The sequence below is a fragment of the Macaca fascicularis genome, chromosome 8 (assembly GCF_037993035.2).
Source record: "Macaca fascicularis isolate 582-1 chromosome 8, T2T-MFA8v1.1".
NCBI classification, from domain to species: domain Eukaryota; kingdom Metazoa; phylum Chordata; class Mammalia; order Primates; family Cercopithecidae; genus Macaca; species Macaca fascicularis.
The window spans coordinates 117,962,535-117,983,170 of NC_088382.1; the positions used below are offsets into that span (position 1 = coordinate 117,962,535).

At 36.8% G+C, this 20,636-nt stretch overlaps 2 protein-coding genes across 6 annotated transcripts in view; one reads left to right on the forward strand and one right to left on the reverse strand.

Annotated features, from left to right (window-relative positions):
* Positions 1–10,721, reverse strand: part of EIF3E (eukaryotic translation initiation factor 3 subunit E) — a 245,498-nt gene extending 234,777 nt beyond the window's left edge. Inside the window, exon 1 of one of the 2 annotated variants that reach the window (XM_065519531.1) lies at positions 10,628–10,721. The gene's annotated coding sequence lies outside the window, so the exon portion shown is untranslated. Of the gene's footprint in view, positions 1–10,621 lie in introns of both variants that reach the window. The other variant, XM_065519532.1, reaches the window with a different exon arrangement.
* Positions 10,722–10,901: 180 nt separating this feature from the next.
* The window catches only part of EMC2 (ER membrane protein complex subunit 2), a 49,479-nt gene continuing 39,744 nt past the window's right edge, over positions 10,902–20,636 (forward strand). For all 4 annotated transcript variants that reach the window (XR_012416599.1, XM_065519533.1, XM_005563927.4 and 1 more), the window contains exons 1-3: positions 10,902–10,963; positions 19,894–20,007; positions 20,508–20,572. Coding sequence is in view for 3 of the 4 variants with exons in the window: in XM_065519533.1 (XP_065375605.1) it covers positions 10,924–10,963; positions 19,894–20,007; positions 20,508–20,572 (219 nt within the window). In the remaining variant the exon portion in view is untranslated. The remainder of the gene's footprint in view (positions 10,964–19,893; positions 20,008–20,507; positions 20,573–20,636) is intronic.

Sequence of the window (20,636 nt, forward strand, 5' to 3'; positions counted from 1 at the left end):
CAAAGAGATACCGTCTCCCACCAGTCAAACAAACAAAAACAAAAAAACAGATGTTGACAAGGCTGTGGAGAAAAGGGAACACTTATACACCATTAGTGGAAATGTAAATTAATTCAGCCACTATGGAGAGCAGTTTGGAGATCCCACTACTGAGTATATACCCAAAGGAAAATAAACCATTTTGCCAAAAACATACCTGCACCCCTATGTTCATTGCAATAGCATTCACAATAGCAAAGACATGGAATCAACACGGGCACCCATCAATGGTGGACTGGATAAAGAAAATGTGGTACATATATACCATGGAATACTACAGAGCCACAAAAAAGGATAAAATCCTTTGCAGTGACATGGATGTAGCTGGAAACCATCATCCTAAAAAAACTAATGCAGAAACAGAAAACCAAATTCTGTATGTTCTCATAAGTGGAAGCTAAACATTGGGCATATGTGGTCATAAAAATGGGAACAGACACTGGGGAATAAGGGGAAATAAAGGGAATAAGGGGAAAAAGGGGATAGGGAGGGAGGGAGGTAAGACTTGAAACAAACAAACAAACAGGCCGGGCGCGGTGGCTCAAGCCTGTAATCTCAGCACTTTGGGAGGCCGAGACGGGCGGATCACGAGGTCAGGAGTTCGAGACCATCCTGGCTAACACGGTGAAACCCCGTCTCTACTAAAAAATACAAAAAACTAGCCGGGCGAGGTGGCAGGCGCCTGTAGTCCCAGCTACTCGGGAGGCTGAGGCAGGAGAATGGCGTAAAAACCCGGGAGGCAGAGCTTGCAGTGAGCTGAGATCCGGCCACTGCACTCCAGCCTGGGCGACACAGCGAGACTCCGTCTCAAAAAAAAAAAAAAAAAAAAAGAAACAAACAAACAAACAAACAGAAACTACATATTGGGCTGGGTGCAGTGGTTCACATCTATAATCCCAGTACTTTGGGAAGCTGAGGCAGGCGGATTGCTTGAGCTCAGGAGTTTGAGACCAGCCTGGGCAACATGGTGAAAACCCATCTCTACAAAAAATACAAAAAATTAGCAAGCGTGGTGGCATCCACCTGTAGTCCCAGCTACTGGTTGGGGAGAGTGTAAGGCAGGAGGGTTGCTTGAGCCCAAGCTCGGGAGGTCGAGGCTGCAGTGAGTCTTGATCATGCCACTGCACTCCAGCCTGGGTGACAGAGTGAGAACCTGTCTCAAAAATAAACAAAAACAAAAACAAACAAAAAAAACAACCACCACCACCACAAAACCTCAAATTATCTACTGGGTACTATGCTTACCATGTCGTGGCTGGATTCATTTATACTTCAAACCTATGTAACAAACCTGCACATGTACCCCAATTCTAAAATAGAAGTTGAAAACAAATTGTTTCATAAAAGTGCAAATTTTGTTCTTGCACACCTGAGTTTGTGTACTGAGATTCATAACTACTGTGTCCCATGTAACTGTGTCCCAAGAACTGCCAAAGTTTTATTCTGCTGCTTTAATTCTTTAAAAGAGATAATCAGCAGCCCTCTTCTGTTGCAAATATTTTAAAAAGAGACAATCCTTCTCTTTGAAACTTAACTTTACTAGTCATGTGAAGCCTAGGAAGCACTCTGTCTCCACCCATTAGGCACTGATATCATTATGTTATTCCTTCTGGCAGTCCAGAGTACAGACCTCTATTAATTACCTTCCCAGAAGAGCATCTGTGCAGCACAGCAGATGCTAACTAAGGCTGCCTTGGCATTCAAAAGAGAGAACAGCAAGATGACATTGGGGGGCTGCATATTTACGCAGCATTCATATTTCACACCTGTAATCAATTATCTACTGTTGGAAAATACTGATAAAATTTAGCCTTGCTTAAGTTTATTAACAAGCAGCCATCAATGATATTATGGCAGCTAGCCATTGAACTATCTAGGGGCATTCTGAGTGCAGTGTCTTTGGAATTTTCTAGTATTTCATGGACACCTTGAGTTCTAGAATTTTAGAAATGCTGCCATTTTTCAGAGTTATACTGTTATTCTTGGAAAGACATTTCTAAAATTCTAAATTACTTGGATATATTTGGCATCTGATTAAAAAAAGGAAGAAGAAATACGAAGTTCTAGGTAATTTACCAATGGTAGTAGTATTAGTCTCCACCCATAAGAAGAATGAATGATTCCTGATTTATATCTCACAAAAACAAGCCTCTGTGGATTATAGGTATTCTACCATGTCTTTTCTTCAACACAAGGCAACCATTGCTGAAAAAGACATTTTGACTAAAATGAGTAATTCCCATGTCAAATCACTAGTGACTTCTGAAGAACACAGACCCCTACCTCTCATCAACAATTCTTTATCTAATAGTGTTAGGGTAGTGCACACCTAGAACAGAAAGATAATAATAATGGCTACTATGGCAGCCATGAGGTATACTGCTTGAATCTCCCTTCAAAAAAGAATTTGCTGAAGTAGTACAGGAAGTTGACAGCCTCCAGCTATTAAAACCTTCAGGATTAATCTCAGCTTTTAAGTGGGGGCCATGCCCTTCTGGGTAGTCCCCAGCCAATAAATGAGCATGTCACTACACAAGGCCTGGTACTTTCTGTCAATTGTGGGTCTCCTCTAATAGGCAATCTTTGTTCAGAAGCTTCTCAATGAGTTGGCTGATACTCTCTCAAATCTAAATCACAGTCTACGGCTCTTCCTGCTCAATCATTCTTCCTACCTACTTGTCTTACACAGGCATTATATATGCGTCATGGTGTAAAAGCTCTCTATAACCAATTTTGCTTCCTCTTTCTCTTATATTTCATATAGAGTGCTCCCAATAAATCTCTTGCATTTCTAACTCCATCTCAAAGTCTGCTTCCCAATGGACCAAAATGATACAGCTACTGTTTACTAAGAACCTACAATGTGACAGAATATATCACAAGATATTTGGGGAAGTTATTTAACCTCTCCTAACTGTTCCCTCATCTATAAAGTGGGGTTGTTTAAGAATTAAAAAAAATAATCTAGAAAGAGGAATTTGTACAGTTCCTGGTATACAGAAAGTACTCAATAACTGATATGTACATTGAAAATATTATTATGCCAGACTCTGAGGAATTTTGTGTTTGTTACTTGTAATCCTTTTTATAATTGGCAAGTATTATCATGCTTGTTTTACATAGGAAACTAGCATTCAGTGAAATCAGCTTGCTCAAGTTACTTAATGTACATTGCTAGAATGTGTAACCTGAGATTAAAACCCATTAATCTCCACAGATGAGAGGAATGTAGATGTATGTAGGCAAAGAATCCATTGCTGTCACCTAGAATGTAAAGGTGCTCCACACCCTCTCTGGCATGGTATGTATAATGTAATTAACATAAACTATTTTGGAGATTCTTTCATAAATTTAAGTCTATTCTTCTAATTTCATCAAATATATGAACTTAGAATCTATCAATGGGTGCTTAAGACTAAGCACTTGTCTAAAACTCAGTTAAGAGGAATATAGAATGGCACTGCTACCCCATGATGAGTATTAGTTATTTTTGTAGAATGGCTCTCAAATTGTGTTTGTCTGATGTTTTCTAATAACTCAATTGAGGTTCTACTTAAAATAATCTTGCATATTGCTAGAAAAATTTTATCAACTGAAACCACCCCCCATCGCACCTCCATCCCCACTGAACACACATTCAAATTTATTTAAAGATCCAAAAGAAATGTGTAATAGAAACATAATGAACAGAATGAAATTAAAATATTCTATTGGTGAAAGAATTTCTAGAGAGGTGGCAGCAATTTAAGTGGCGGCTTTTGAAGCATGTCTCTATTGTTCCTTACTTCAAAGTTTTAAGATAAACAATTTTAATAAAATTTTAAAAATTATGTTACATAAAATTTTGAAAAATAGAGATCATGCTATTTTCTCAGGAGGGAGATGGTGATGCATAGGTCTAATAGAATGGATTTGGGGGTGGGCAGTTTTGTTAGACATTCTGCTGGGAAACTAGTCTTTTTTTCCAAATAAAACCGTGGAGTTGACCAAATAGGCCCTCTCAGGTACAAAAGAGAGTGTGATTTATGATCTAGAAGAGAAGATGACCACATTATGCTCAATGTGGCTATTGTCCTTTAGGCCAATTTAGGCCAAGTAGTCAGTACGACCATAGAAAAAGATGGCCAGTAAAGAAAATGACATTCTGGTCTGGTGACCAGAGTAAGATAGCTGAGAACTACAGGTCTGAACAAATGACTTGGCCACTTGTAACTAGAGTAATGCTACCAAACTACCAAAGAGAGGGACTATTCAAAAATAAAAAATTACATCAATAATAGACTAACATGCATAATGTGACATTCAGTATATCTGCATGAGTTTGCCATAACATAATTTATTTATTGTGAATAAACACCTTTTTGAACATCTTTTTCAAGTAAAGGATTCAGTTATAGTCCTACTATAGAAAGTAGAGTCTAGATGGTCTTCAGGGACCATCAGGTCACATTAATAGTATTTAGGGACTCCTGGATATTTGGTAACCAAAAGAGATGTTTATGAAAATACATTTTTGCACAAGGAGTTACATTTACACAGATTTATGTGTGTATCAGAATAGAATATGCACTTTGGGGAAACTAAATAAATATCATTTGAAAAAGTAGACTCTTATGTATGGTTATAAATCTCAAAAAGAAACATCTAATTTATTGCCCATGTGGGGGAATTCTGGGTGTACTCTTTCTGGATGTACTTTCCTTTTCACCGTTACAACTATGGCACAGAGGGGTAATTATCAGTTTGTGAAATCTACTGTGAAAGTACCAAAGCAATCTCACTGGAAATGTTTCCCAGAAACTCCCCTTTCCTGTCTAAAATATAACTGGGTATGAAATGATGGCTGGCACATTTAAAAACATATATATTACAAATGATAACAAACTTTAAAAAAAATAGACCTGCCTAAATGCTACAGTTGTGCCAGCAAAGGGGGGACTGGGTATTGATTTTGGGGGAAACATATTAATTATACAATCTTTTAAAAATGTAATAAAAACAATGTTCAGTAGATTCCTAAAACAATTCCATATTAATCTGGTTTTTGGTAAATAAAATTCTAAGAAAAATTTCATTCTGAACAAGATGCGTCACAATGAAAGTCTGGTGACATGGAATGAAGATTATTTTCTGGTGGCATGGAATGAATAATATTTCCACTTAAATAAAAAGGAATTATGGTTATGGCCCACTAATTAGAAACAATGACATAATTTAAAAGCTTTTGTAAATTTTATAGGAGAGTTGTAGTGAGACCAATTTACTGTGATGGGTAACTATCACAGTAAATAGGAGTTACAAGCTGTGTTACATAATGTGGGACACTAATTCACTATGATTAAGACTAGGACAAAGCAGACAGAAGATTCTAAACAAATGGTTTGGTGAAGATGCTGAATATTGCAAAATCAACTAGAATAGTATTTTTGTTCCATCCTGTGAAATAACGTACATTGTATAAATGCTATAAAGTTTATTAAATTTAAGAGGTTGCTTTAGTCCTTCACAATGTCTGAAGATATTAATTGAATTAAGTAAACCATAAAAAAGATGTACTCTAAAGTGCTCTGTGGACTAATTTGGCTTATATCCTGTGAAATAATGTACGTTGTATAAATGCCACAAAGTTTATTAAATTTAAGAGGTTGCTTTAGTCTTTCACAATGTCTGAAGATATTGATTGATTTAAGTAAACCACAAAAAGATGTACTCTAAAGTGCTCTGTGGACTAATTTGGCTTATATCCTACCTCAAAGAAAATGTGGGCTTATTTGAAGTTTTTCCTGTATCACTCTAGTTCATCCCGATTTATTGTCATTCCAACTCTTCAAACATAATCTTGCAAGAAAAAAACCAAATCACAATTTAGCTTCACACAAAAAAATTACAGACATTTTCATTGTGCTGTTGATATCACTAAGTGAGATAATGCTTCCGTGCTGTCTGACACATCTTATTCATAATGTGAGTACTAATATAACCTAATATTTGGATGCCTGGATATTTCCTTGGTATTTGTCACCAATATTGGGCAATGTTCAGTCAGAAAAACTGGATTAAATATTTTAAACATATGTGAATGAAAATTTTTCCAATGAGTGAGAGGGTAAGAGGCAAAACTTTGAAGACATCTTGTAAAGGAGGAGTTACAGAAGGTAAGATTGATGTTTATGTTTTCAGTGTTACAGTTCTATTTATAGAAGGTATTTTTTTCATTTAGTTATAATTACATGTTATACAATGTTAAAGAAGAATATAGAATTCTTGTCACTGACGTACCAGTTTTTTCCTAAGTGTGCCTGAGGAAGGTAAGTTTTATTAGACATCTAAAATGTTGCAATCTATAAGCAATAATTTTCCCCACTTCAGAGTACTGTTGGTGACAAAATTTCTACTAAATATATTTTTCTCAATATTGTATCTTTCATCTATGATCTAAACAACTGATCTCCATATGAATCACCTATCTTTGTTACCTGCTAGTGGCAGAAACTTGGGCAAATCATTTCACGCTAGCGTCTCAGGTTAGGAAAGATGATATCCATTGGTGTTTTTTAAACTATGAGTCATGATCTCATTCCTGTGCCACACCAGTAGTTTTATAAAATAAAATGTAGCTGACAAAATTTGAATACAAAATATAGAGGACAAGACACATGACAAAGCTAGTTTGTAAATTTTGTTTCAGTTTTAAACACATGTACATATACTATGTGACAATGCAAAACATATTCCTTTAGTATGAGTTGCAGGAAAAAGAAGTTTGAAAAATATTGTTCTCAAGAATCATCAGCCCATTCTAACTCAAAAATGAAATTACTCTATTTTCCAGCTTAGAAATTCTGAAAATGATGACTTTTAACTCAGTGTCATATGGCTTACCACTTGACAGACAATAGTAGCTAGCTATGGGATATTTAGTTGAAGTGATTAGAAAATATGTATTCCCTCAATTAGTTGTAACCTTTAAAAACCATTGCAAGGCTTTAAAAAAGAGCTCCTTGGGCTTTCCTAGAGGCTTTAGACCCCTTAAACAAATCAACAAAATGTTAAGTGTCAATAATTTTGTGAAAATATTAAGTGGCTCTTGTACGCAACATATTTTAGTAAGCACTGAGAGATATAAAAATGAACTGGTATGGTTGCTGAATTCATTGAATTTATAATTTTTAGGAAAGTATTGGCTATAAAAAGAAAACATCCTATGCTTAACTAGAGTTCATATGTGTACTATTAAGAAATGTTATTCTTAATAATCATTAATACAAGCTGTCATTTTTAATCTGACTCATTCATTCAAAAAACATTTTTACTGTCTCCAGGTGTTTTTCTAGGCTTGATGTTCCAAGGTTAAAATAACAAAGTTGGTACTCTGAAGCAGCTTAAAGTGGTGTAAAATACAGAAAGTAAGCAAGTAAACAAAAAATCCAATAGTGATAAGTGTCATGATGATGGATAGGCATTACCTAAGGGCTACTTTTTATTGGATGGTCAAGAGAGGTCTATGAGTACATACATTTAAAACTGAGATATGAATGACAAAAGAAGATGGTTTCTAGGAAAAGGAAACAGCTGGGCAAATGCCAGATACAAGGCAGATAGAATCTTGGTCTGTTTGAGGAATAGGAAGTAGATGAGAATGGCTGCGGGCTAGTGAGGAGAGATAGAATAGTAAGAGATGAGGTAGGAGAGGTTGAGAGATGTCACCTGGCTGAGTAAAGCCTTGTAAACCATGGTAAAGTGTTTGAAGTATATTTTTATTGCCATGGGGAGCCATTCGAGGCCTATCATCAAGGGACTTCTGTAGTCTGTTTTTTTTTTTTTTTTTTAAGACCAGTAGCATTGTTGTATAAAAAAACCAGATTTTTTTTTTTTTTTGATTGCAATACTCCTTTATTATTTCAAATCTGCCAAAGATAGAAAAAACTCTTAATGACCTGCTGATGTTGAAGCATCTCTGTGATGGACACAGAGATGAATCTTCATCTGGTTGATCTTTGTTTTCTACAACATGTATGGCTAACCACTGCACAATCCAATTGCATGAGACATTGGTTGGATGTGAGAGTGAGTAAAAATGCCTATTAAAATGCTAAAAGAAATTCGTATACAACAACAGCATTGTTGAGTGCAATGATAATGGAACAATTCTCATAGTAAAAACCAGAAAAATATACCACTACTTCAGCATAACCTGCTATAGGTTAGAATCTAATATGATGACACTGAATTATTTTTAGGGGAGTGAATTACCCTAAGTAGTAGAACTGTTTACAAAACTATTGACACTGATACTAGCCCATGTATCAAAATCCAAGGATTATTTTAATAATGAGAAGTCAATATCTTATTTTTAAAAATTTATGACTTTCTCCAGTCAAAAGTATCTAAGTGTCCACATTTAACTTACATCCAACAAGTATTTATTGAGCACTTATTATTTGCCAGAAGCCATGCTAAGTAGCAACAATAGAAAGAAGATGGGACAGAAATACCTCTGCTACAGCATGCAATCAAGTGGAAGGCTGATATTTTAATCTAAATGGTTTTTCTTTTTTTAAAAAAAAAAAACAGATTTTACACAGCAAGAATGAAACAAAGGTGGCTAGGAAACTATCACAATCATTCAGGAGAGACATGGTTGTGACTTAGATTAAGGTAGTAGCAATAGATATGAAAAGCAGATGAACTTTGGGAAGTGCAATATAGAATTTGCTGATAGACTAGATATGGGGAGTGGTGTCAAAAAAAGGAATCAAAGGTACTTCCAATAATTTTAACTTGTGCAACCAGGTAAATGATTTCCTCACCTATGACGGGGAAAAGCAAGGTGGGAATGTGCAAGGTAACAGCAGGAATCCAGAGTTCTGTGTGGGCTATGTTAACTTTGAGATGTGTATCAGCTAGCCATCTGAGTATGTCAAGCAACCAGACTAGGTTTTGGGAAGGTTTATCAGTTTGGGACTGATCAGCATATAAACAGTATTTCTAGACATAGGATGGTACTTCCATGAGAGTGCCACGCTGGGGCTTTAGCTGCAGCATCTGTTTTCATCTTGATTAACAACACAAGGTCGTAATTTTCTTTTTATACAGACAATATTAGATTTTTATATATGAGCCTTTTTGATGTTTAGAGAGAAATACAAGCTGAAAGTCACCCAGCTACTAAAAGGTAGAGCCTGGATTCAGATCTGGGAGTTCTTGTTCTTCCTGTTGCACCAGGTTGCTTTATTGGAGCATTAAAACATGTGAATTTCGGAGTAGAGTATTTTTTAACTTTTTGAATGAAGGATTTTTAAAAAGTCTGTTTAGAAAGAATGCCAGCTCATTCAGAATTCAATCCAAGTGTATAAATTCACTAGTCTTTTCTGTTGTTAAGTGACTTCTCTGGGGTAGATGACCTGATGTCTTTTTTTCCCTTTTTTAAACAAACAAAAAAACTTCTGTGGTTGACAGGAGCCGACAGGTGAGGAATGGAGAGACGTTGGTCAACTAGTACACACTTTTGGTTGTAAGATGAATATGTTCTGGAGATCGAATGTACAGCATGGTGACTATAGTGATAATTCTGTATTGTACACTTTGAAGTTTGCTGAGAGATTTTTAAGTGTTCTCACCACACACACACGTACGGGAAATATGTACGGTGACGGATGTGTTAATTAGCTTGCTTGTGGTAATCATTTCACAATGTACATTTACATCTAATCATTACTTTGTATACCTTAAATATGCACAATTTCTGTCCATTATACCTCAAAAAAGCTGAGAAAAAAACCCCTCCACTCTTTTGACTTGTGGGATACGATTATTTCTACTTCTCAAATCAAATGCCCCTTCTTCATTGACCCATAACTCATGGCTGCATTGCAGTGATTTTTAGTTTTTCCTCAGCTTACATATTCCTCCTCTACAATCTCATGTCCCCCTTGCTTCAAATACTAAATATATGCTTATCATCCTCAAATTTTTTGCCTCCTGTCCAAACACTTCTCCTTAAGTCTAGGAGATGACGTTCAAAGTTTCCTAAAAGCAATTAGTCTGGTGGGAAAGGAGGCTGCCCCATACACCCAGGAGTAACGAGGAGAGAAGTTCAGGAACTGTGAAGGTCTCATTCTTACATACTCGCGACAGTTTCAAACCTAGTGTGGCATGCAGACATGGATGAAGCAATTACAGGCACGAGGAGCGTTAAAGAAGGGTACAAGCTAGCACGAGGGCATTCAAGGGAACTTCAAAGCTCAAAGGAAGAATCCCACTTACTCCCTCAAAACTTTGGAGTTTATCCGTTTAGTCGATTAAAAAGTGAACAGAAAGCAAATCCCATTAGGGAAGGAGGAAAGTTGGGGACAAATAAGGAATTCGTGCAGAAGGCTACACTGCGGCCGGCCAAGAAGAGAATAAGGGTACTTAAAGGAGTGTGAAGAGAATGAACACGCCTACGTAGAAAAAAACTGAAAAGCCTGGATTGGCGGACACTAAAAACCCAGCATTTGTTAAAAATCCACGGCAAAAAACACAAACAGAAACAAAACACACACGCACATACACACACAACAAAACACTCACACACACATACCCCTACCCCTCAAGCCGAGCCAGCACCGTCGCCCTGCCAGCAGCCAGAGTATTCTCAGATTCCGGGAGCACCGCGCACCGCCCACCTCGCTCCGCCCACTGTCCAGTTCGCTCCGCCCATCTTGTTCCGCCCCCTTCCCCGAAAGCCCCTCCGCAGAGCCGCGTGCACGTGTGTGGCAGATACCGCCCCCACAGCTCTCTTGGCCAATGAGAAAAAGCAACGTAACTCTCCACCGCCCGGTGGAGCGTCACGTGACTGCGTCTCCCCGCCCTCTCACCCCGCTGCTTCTAGGTTCTGGGAAGATGGCGAAGGTCTCAGAGCTTTACGATGTCACTTGGGAAGGTAACTTCGGGTGGGGACGGGTGCGGAAAGACTAAAAGCGCTGGGAAGCCGTTCGGGAGTACCCGCTGCCTTCGGAGAGCTGGATTCGCCGGTCTCTTTTTGGTACCAGAGCCCTCAGTGGACGGGCCAAGCTGAGGTGGAGGCTGAGGCTGACCCCTTCCTTGGCCCGGGCGCGTACTCCGCGGCGTTTCCCACGGTGTCTGCTCATCGGTTGACCTGCCCTCCTCCGCGCCAGTCCAGCGGCCCAGGGCCGCTTTTATTTATGAGGCGGGCGGGAGGGACTTGGGGCTAGGGTTGTCACACTCTAAGCGTGGTTGCTGGGCGGTGCGGAAGAGGCGGAATAGGTGGTTACTGAAGCTTCTTTGGAGCCAAGAAACACAGGGCCTCTAAGGCCCTTTACTAAGTGCTATGTGAGGATTACAGCTCTTTGCAGAAAAGCTGTGTAGAAGTTGCGTGAACAAATGTGATTCTCATATGCCACTCTACATTTGGTTTTCTCCTTAAACCTGGATTTCCAGTTTCTTTTCCTTTTAGTCTAGTCTCTGTCCCTCTCCATCTCAAAACACGTTTACACACACAACACAACTTCTTACTCCCTACTAGTAGATTTTTTTCTGAAGGGAAAAATAACTGATTGACTCTGGTCTACGTACGTGCTTACGTGTGATGGTCACTTTTCCCTATCCTTAGTTGATCTAGAGTGGGATATATTCTTTGAATCTGGGAACAGCCAAACCTTGGATCAATTCTGTGTGCTTAAGAAACTTGAGTTTCATTAAGGCGTGGAATTTGTGTAATTGGAATTCATATTTCCAGCATTTAGCATAATACAGGAGACTTCAGTAGCTAGTTTGTTCAACGAATGCCTTCTTGGGATGTTTTAATAATGACCTGAAAACGTGAAAGTTACGTTTTCTGTTTTATCGTGAATAAATGTATCAGGTATTATAAAGTTGTAAATCCGTTACAAATAAAGCAAAATTCCTTTATACTTGAACTGAATTAAATGATTTGTTGGCTTTGCGGCCTCTAGCACGTTGTGAATCTCAGTATTTATACCTGAATTGAGGGATTCCATTATATTAAACAACAGTGTTGATTTCTTAGTGCAAAATCTTGGATCTATCAACACACAGTCCATACTTCCAAGGAATTCACAATCTAATGGAGAAAACAAACCTATAAACACAGTTTTGAAAGGCTTGTGTCAGGGTATCTTCCGTAAGCTGGATGGTAGATAAATGGCTGTTATTTTTAATGCTTTTAAAAAACTGTTTTAAATATTACATAATTTTTAGAAAGTGCTATTATGAAGGTATGTTCATTATAGCTTTCCTAGATGATAGTAGCATATGTAAAATCCTGAGGGGCGAGTAGCTGTATGCTACCAACAGACAAGGTGATTTAACTGAGTAACTTGGACCTTACCCTGTGGTCATTCTAAAGAGGATTGATGTAATTGATTTGGAATAAATAATTACTACACAAATTTGTAGGAATAAAAGAGAAACATTTTTAAGTGTTTCGTAAACTGTTAAGTACTATATAAAAGGAGGTGTTATTATTAGCTAGTACTAATATGATTATGTCCCTCCTCTGTGATCTGGCCGTTGTCCGTGTCTCCACCTTTATTTCGAGCCATTCTCCCTCTCTCTCTGTGAGCTGCCTATGCTGGCCTTTGTTGAATGCCCAAAATTGCTATGCTGCTTCTTAAAGCTGGCACATGCTAGTCCTTCCACTGGGAGTGTTCTTCCCTCCTTGCCTCACTCTTGCCCCCATTAAACTTTATCATTTTATCAATTCCCCACAAAGCTCACCTAGTACAAAAAAGCCTTAGTTGAACACTCTACTGCCCAATTCCCTTTCCTCATCTCCCACCAAAATTGAAAAAGAAAAAACCCAAACAACAAAATCAAGCAACAAAACACACCTGTAATCCTTCGATTATATATTCTGTTCTCATACTATTGAAGCACTTACCCAATTGTGTTTTTAAAATTTTGTCTCTTCTAAGATGAAAGGGACCAGGCCTGTTTCTTCACTGTCACTTCCCTAGAGCCTGACACATGGGGACGGAGCTCAGTAATTATTTGTTGACTAAATGAATTGTTAGTGGGATTAATAATAAACAGTAACACATTGTCAGAAAATATTATAAACCATTTTTCTAGCGTTGAAATAATTTCTTTAGTATCTTAAAGATTTCAGTATCTTAGATGAAATTAGGCAACTTGCTTAAGTAATAGGATACCGTGTGCTCACTAGTAAAGTGAAGGTTTGGACCTTTCCAGAATTCAAATTCTAACTTAAGGGACTTTTAAGAAAAGAGTATTCTAGATTTTTATTTCAGAGACTTATGATAACAAATTTTTAGGATGAAGGGTGATGGAAAGATTCTCAGGGATAGTGTTTTCAGATTTTTTTGGGGCGTGTGTGTCAGAGGTATGTCCTTAGGAATTCCACTGAACAGTGTTGTGAATTGGTTAGTTCAGAGTGCTATAATTCTTGTGATAGGAAAATTTATCATTTGTTTATAAAAGACCTATGTAGTAAGTTTAACACTTCCACATCTGTGTTAGACTCTACTAATAGACTATTTGGTTTGTTTCTTCAGCCAGTTGAAAGTGATTAATACTTACTACGTAGGGAAGTTATTAGACATTTGGAGGTGGGAAAGAGAATTTAGACTTGTAAGGAGAGTATATTCAAGTTTCTTGAGAATATGATATTTGGGCAGGACATGGATAGGATGCCTAGAACAATGCCAGGCACATAATAGGCATTAAATGAGTATTTGTTGAAAACAAAAAATGTATGAGAAATGTTTGAGAGCAATTTAGTTGTTTATGTTCACTGCCCCTACTTCCTCTCTTTTTATTCAGACCTTCAACCTCAATTTGATTTCCATGCCCTACCACTCCACTAAGATCTCTAGGAGATCTAATAATAACATGTATTTTGTATACTTCTACTACTTTTGCTATTGTAGAGCACTCCTCTGTGGAAAACTCTTTCTTTGCTTTCTTAATGACATTCTTCTTGTTTTCTCCTTTCTTTTTGGGCCTTTCCTTTGTTGAGTTCTCTACATCCATTTGCTCATTTTTTGGTGTTTCAGTGTTTCTTAGTCATCGTTTTAATCTGTTATTGGTGGTTTTTAAGTTTGAGATCAATAGACTTTAAATTGATGCAAGCATAAGTGTCATATGGTCTGATGAAATCGGGCAAAATTTAGTGCATGTGTAAACATACATAGTTCTGGGAAAAGATGGTTCAGAGTTCTCATTAGCTTTGAAGATACCTAAAATAGATTAAATGGTATCTGTGGGCAATCTTATCCACATCCAATTTTAGCTATCAATTAGCCTATATAGTAAATAACACATTAAACATATATTTGAGTACTTTGCACCAGGCACTGTTGTAGTTCTTGAGGGTATAGTGCTAAGTAAGACAGGCAAGGCCCCAGATTTCAAGGGACATACCCTGAAATTTCACTTGTAAACTGAAGGTCCATATTTCCAGTGTTCTACAGGGCACATGTAATGGATGTTTCACAATTAACAAAACTCAAAACTGAACTCATCATCTTCCTTTTGCCTTCTGCCTCCAACATCACTGCTGTCACCACTTAATTCTTTTCCGCATTTTCCCTAGAAATGTAGATAACACTGTGTACCTCCCCTCATTCATAGAACAACTTCTGCTCACCTTTTAAGATATAGATCTATGAGACTTCAAAGCCTGGAAAGTACAGATATGTATGGCAATGAAGTATATGCTTTGCAACGTCACTAGACGTTTCCAGTAAAATGTCTTTCTAGGTAAACTAGAAAGGTAGGTAAAAACTAGAAAGGTAGGTTGGTGTCTTGAATGCTAGACTAAAGAGTTCAGAATTCTTTTTTGTATATAGATGGGAGGCAAGGTCCTAAATTCAAAAAGAAAAAATCAATGGCTCCTTTCATTAAACTTTTGCATGTTGATATAGAACAGGACCTTTTCTTTGGTAGAGATCTGCTGATTGAAATTCCTTGTCATGTTTAATAAACCATGTTTGGTTTTGCTTTCTTTAATGTGGAGCAGGAACATAAAGTCCCTAATATAGAAGCTTCAGTGCATAAATCTTTTAGATTTTTGTTATTTTTCTCATAATATTTTAAATTAAGTCTCCATATTTAATATGACAGCAGTTTTTCAGAGCTATTTACTTTTATGGAGTCTTTTCAAAGCATACAACTTTGTTTTTTAGAAACCAGTCTCTTTTCGCACTTAAGTTTTCTTTGGCTTATAATATTTCATTATACTATATAATTACATTAAATTTAACTGGCATGAACTGGTTTGGATACAGGTAGCTAAATTTTTAAAATGTAATAACTGTTGGAAACAGTTAACCAAGAGCTAGCTGATATGACTTATTAGCTAAGAGCTTCTAAAATCTTAGTGGCCACGATTATTAAGTTTTGTAGAAAGCAATTCTTTGAGTTGATTCTAACCGGAAGATGATTAAGAGAATTTTTACTGAACCTCATTAATCTCTCCATCATATTTTAATTACTTGTTTACATTCTTTACACACAGAGATCTTCTCAGTCCTTCCGTTGACCAGCCATAGTGGTGAGAATCAGAAAACAAGCTCTCAGTAAATGCTCGTTTGTTCAGTGGGTGAATGCTAGGACATGAAGCTTGTTTTTGAAGTTTGACCCACTAGTGTATGTAGTAATGGTAATAATAATGAAAATAGTATATGAAACATTTTGTGTACATTGTCTCTTTTAATCCTCACACGTATCTTATGAAATAGGCTTTATTTCCAGTTTATAGATGAGGAAGCAAGCGAGAGGTGAAATGACTTGTCTAATATCCCACAGCTAGTAAAAGGGAGTCCTGTGATTTGAGCTGCTCTTATACACTTCTCCCCCACTGAGTTATTAACTAATTAAGTTCTTCCACCTAAGCTGTCATTCTGTTATTCTTGGAATATGCCAGATTAGTTTCTTTCTCCAGAATTTAGATTTGCTGTTTATGGTTGGCTCCTTCTCATTCCTCTCTTAGCTTGAAAATGACCTTCTTAGAGAACCTTCTCTGACCACCCTTTCCAAAAGCTCCTCCTTTCTCCCAGTCTCCTAACTTTATCATACGGTCTTTTAGTTTTATTTGTGTAATTTCACTATCTAAAGTTATGTGGATTTTCATCTTTTTACCTATTAGACTCTAAGCATTATGAGTATATAGGATATCTTTTTCTTTCTTTATCCTCAATGTCCAGATCAGCCTGACACGTAGTAGGCATTGAGTAAATATTAGTTGAATGAAGAAGAACAATATTTACTCCAAGAAGTAAGTATTAGTTGAATAATGAAGTAAAGTTCCAGTCATACACTATACTGCCTCAAAGAAGGTAGAAATCATTGGGTATCTTAAGAATTTAAATTGTAATGAAGTAAATCTTTAGAAATGTCTGCTTGTAATTTACAGATTGAATTCGGGTGGAGAGATCAGTTTGGAAGCTATCCTAGCAGTTTTAGCATGGGGTGATGAAAGCCTGGGCATGCATAATAGCAGTGGAAATAGACTAGAAGATGTAAATCTTAGAAATACTTCAAAAGAGTCCACAGGACTTAGATAACCAAAGTAGGAGTCAGAAACAGCATTCAAAAGTGGAATGTCAGGTAGTATTAACAGAAAGTAGAATTAACAGAAATGTGAACATTGAGAAGGGAAGCCATATTTTTGGGAATTGAAGATGACTTGATTTTCGGATGCTGTGATTTTGAGGTAATGAACTATCAAAGGTGAAAACGTGTTTTCTTCAAGACAGTTTTATTTTTATGAATAACTTTTTAGATAAATGTACTTAAGGCATTTCTAAAAATAGTATGTGACTAATAGTGCAACAAATGTATTTATTATAGCAGCACTCGAGTGTGGCAGGGTCAGCTAAGTAAGGTATGTAGCTTAAGGTGTTTATAGGTAAAATGTTGCTTGTTTTGTAAAAGTTATATTTTCATACACAGTGTTTCTTGTTTTGTGTTCAGCTATTATATTTTAATATGTTTGTGACTGTGTATCAGACTGTTGTTTTTAGAAGTTATACTTTAAAAAAGTGTTCTCTTTCCTCCAAGAGTGTTTTTCCACAATGAGAAATACCTTTTACAAATTAACTCGTACTCAATTAAGTATACATATACATGAATCTTTGAGTGTATGTATAAACTGAAACCAAAGTTTCATTTACAAACTATTCTTATGAGTATTGCATTCTGTTCATTTTGTTTCATTCTCCCCCGCACCCCCTCCCCTACCAATATATTCTGGAAGAAATCCACTAAATTGATTTTATACCTTATTAATGGATTGTAATACACAGTTTGAAAAATACTTCTCCTGGAGCTCTGTGTGCATTAAAATAACGCTTTCCTTTTTCAAATCAGATTGCCTTTTCTTTTAGAATAGCTGTTCCCAACAGCCTGCAGCCAATCTGACTAGATACTTTTATGGGACTATGAATAATTTAGAATTTATTATCCTGTAGTTATCAACCTTTTAAAAGAATATACTGGTTTATGTAAATGAATCTGTAAGTGGTATTTCTGAATATATAACAAAATGAAGTGGAAAAGATACAGGATTGGCGGAAGTAGTTTTGGACTAAAGAAATCAGCAGAATTAAGTAGCTGACATATTTTTCCATCTTTCAGAGGTCACCTCACTGCAGTGGCACCTCATGCAAGTTGTCATGGAAGGAATAAACAGAACAATCATAGCCACTCTCTTAACCTTTGACCTTTAGCTCATCCCACAGGGTTGCACAGTAGTTAATAAAATGTACAAGCAAGCAGTGAGCAGCTTACTTACATAGTATGTAATAAAATGACCTTGGCTTTGAGGAGCAGGCCTTTTGCAGGAGGGTGAAAGGGTAAAATGAAAATTTTAAGCCACCTTTGAGGAAAGAGTGAGGGAAGAGCCTTTATTTCTTTTGAGAGACTGAAACAGTTATCAGATTTTTTTTTTTAAATAAAGATGACTAGAATTTTTGTAGGACTTCACATTTTATAAAATGCTTTACATGAATTTTCTAGTATTTGGTTTCCTAAACTCAAAGGCCAAGCAGATGAGGAAAATACATGTAGCTGGGTGAAAGACAGTAGTGGTGCCTATGAAGAACTGGTAAGTGTATATACCCTTATCTAAGGGTAATCAAAATCAACTTAAAAACAAAAATATCCAAACTGTTGTACTAACCAAGCAACTTTATATATATATATATTTTATGTAATCTTAAGTGCTCATGCCTGAGCTAAAGGTAATACTATCTATTCATTGTTATTGGAAACTAAGTACAGATTCAGTAAGTTATGTAAGGTCATGTAAAAGATGGAGTTTAGATTCAAACCAAGTGTATCAAGTCCATGTTCTTTCCAGTAGACTCTACGTCCTCCATGACCGGAGATACGGTTTAGCTGTGTGTCCCCACCCAAATCTCATCTTGTAGCACCCATAATTCCCATGTGTTGTGGAGGAGACCCACTGTGAGATGATTGAATCATGGGGACAGGTCTTTCCCATGCTATTCTCATTATAGTGAATGGGTCTCACAAGATCTGATGGTTTTAGAAATGGGAGTTTCTCTACACAAGCTCTCTTTCTTTGCCTGCTGCCATCCACTTAGGATATGACTTTTTCCTTCTTGCCTTCCGCCATCATTGTGAGACCTCCCCAGCCACGTGGAACTGCAAGTCCAGTTAAACCTCTTTCATTTGTAAATTGCCAAGTCTCAGGTGTGTCTTTATCAGCAATGTGAAAACGGACTAATACCACCGGTTTCTTTTCTTTGAACTGTTTACTCCTTTCCAGTTTATCTTTTGGGGCTTTTTGTTTTTGCTTTTGTTTCAAATTTATTTATTTTTAAAATTGACACATAAAATATAAAATTCTAGGTTTTTTTTTTTTTTTTTTTTTTTTTTTGCCTCAGAATGATTTTCCTGTCAGACAGCTATGATTGTGTTGCTTTTCTTTTGCTCAGTATTTTTTAGTTGTTCTGTACCTTTAAAAACAAACTTAAACGTTCTTTAGTATAAAATAAACGTCTTCCAAGAAACTCACTCACCTTGTTGTACACTCATTTCCCGATCCTAGTGTGTTTATTTAATTCTGAACTACCAGTAGTTCTTTCTGTGTAGGATAACTTACTTTGTTATTTGCCTGTTGTCGTTTTTCAACTTTTAAGAGACGGGGGTCTTGCTCTGTTGCTCAGAATGGAGTGCAGTGGTGCAATCACAGCTCACTGCAGCCTCAACCTCCAGGCTCAAGTGATCCTCTACATCAGTCTCCTGAGTAGCTGGGACCACAGGCAGGTGCCATCATGCCTCTTTTTTGTTGTTTTTTTGTTTTGTTTTGTTTTTGAAACAAAGTCTTGCTTTGTCACTCAAGCTGGAGTGCAGTGGCACGATCTCAGCCCACGCAACCTCCACCTCCTGGGTTCAAGCTGTTCTTTCTTAGCCTCCTGAGTAGCTGGGATTACAAGTGCTTGCCACCACAGCTGGCTAATTTTTGTATATTTAGTAGAGACAAGGTTTCGCCATGTTGGCCAGGCTGGTCTTGAACTCCTGGATCAAGTGATTCTTCTGCCTTGGGCTCCGAAAGTCCTGGCATTACTGACATAAGCCACCATGCCTGGCCCATTCATCACTTCTAAAGATAGTCGTAATACCAGTTGTAATGCTGTTTCAGCCTTCTAAAGGATCTGTTGCCTTTGTTCAGTTAATTTTCTACTTTATCAAATTTGAGCTACCACAGACTTCTACATGATTGTGAGTTTATTTTCCTTACCTAAAAAGTTGATTTTGTCTTGTCAGGTTTTTGACATCTATCTGGTGTGTATGCGTGTGTCTGGGTACATATACACTTAAATGTCATGTTACTTTTTTCAGAAATGCGAGATAAAATGAGAAAATGGAGAGAAGAAAACTCACGAAATAGTGAGCAAATTGTAGAAGTTGGAGAAGAATTAATTAATGAATATGCTTCTAAGCTGGGAGATGATAGTAAGTTCTTTTATTACATTCAGGCTCAGTACATGTCTCATTTATGGGCCTTTTTTTTTTTTTTTAACTATTCTTTCATTTATGATTTTTCTACTTGTCATGTTAATCTTCTTTGTGACTTTTCATCCCAAGACTTTTAATGATAGTTTATTTTGAGATGGATTTATAATTGCTTGGTAGTAGTAAGCTATCAAATAGGCATTTTGTTTTAAAGCTCGAAGGGCTGCCAAATGTCTGACCGAAATGTATTGTCTAAGGACTCTTGTAGAACAGTAAAAGTATTAAATCATTGGAGATTTTAATCTTATATTAACATATTTTACACTGCTGAAACATGTAAGAATGCGTTCTTTCCTTAGTTTCAGAGATAATACAATAAATCAATTTTCAGTTGTAAGTAATATTTTCTAGAAATATCAGAAACTAGAATTCATTAATTTCCATTTGTTTTATTTTTTAATATTAAATTTAGTTTTTTTCCCACCTCTGTATGTTTCTAGTTTGGATCATATATGAACAGGTGATGATTGCAGCACTAGACTATGGTCGAGATGACTTGGCATTGGTAGGTATTTAAATGAAGTATATATTTAATTTGCTTCATGAATTGTATACCGTAGTTAAGACTT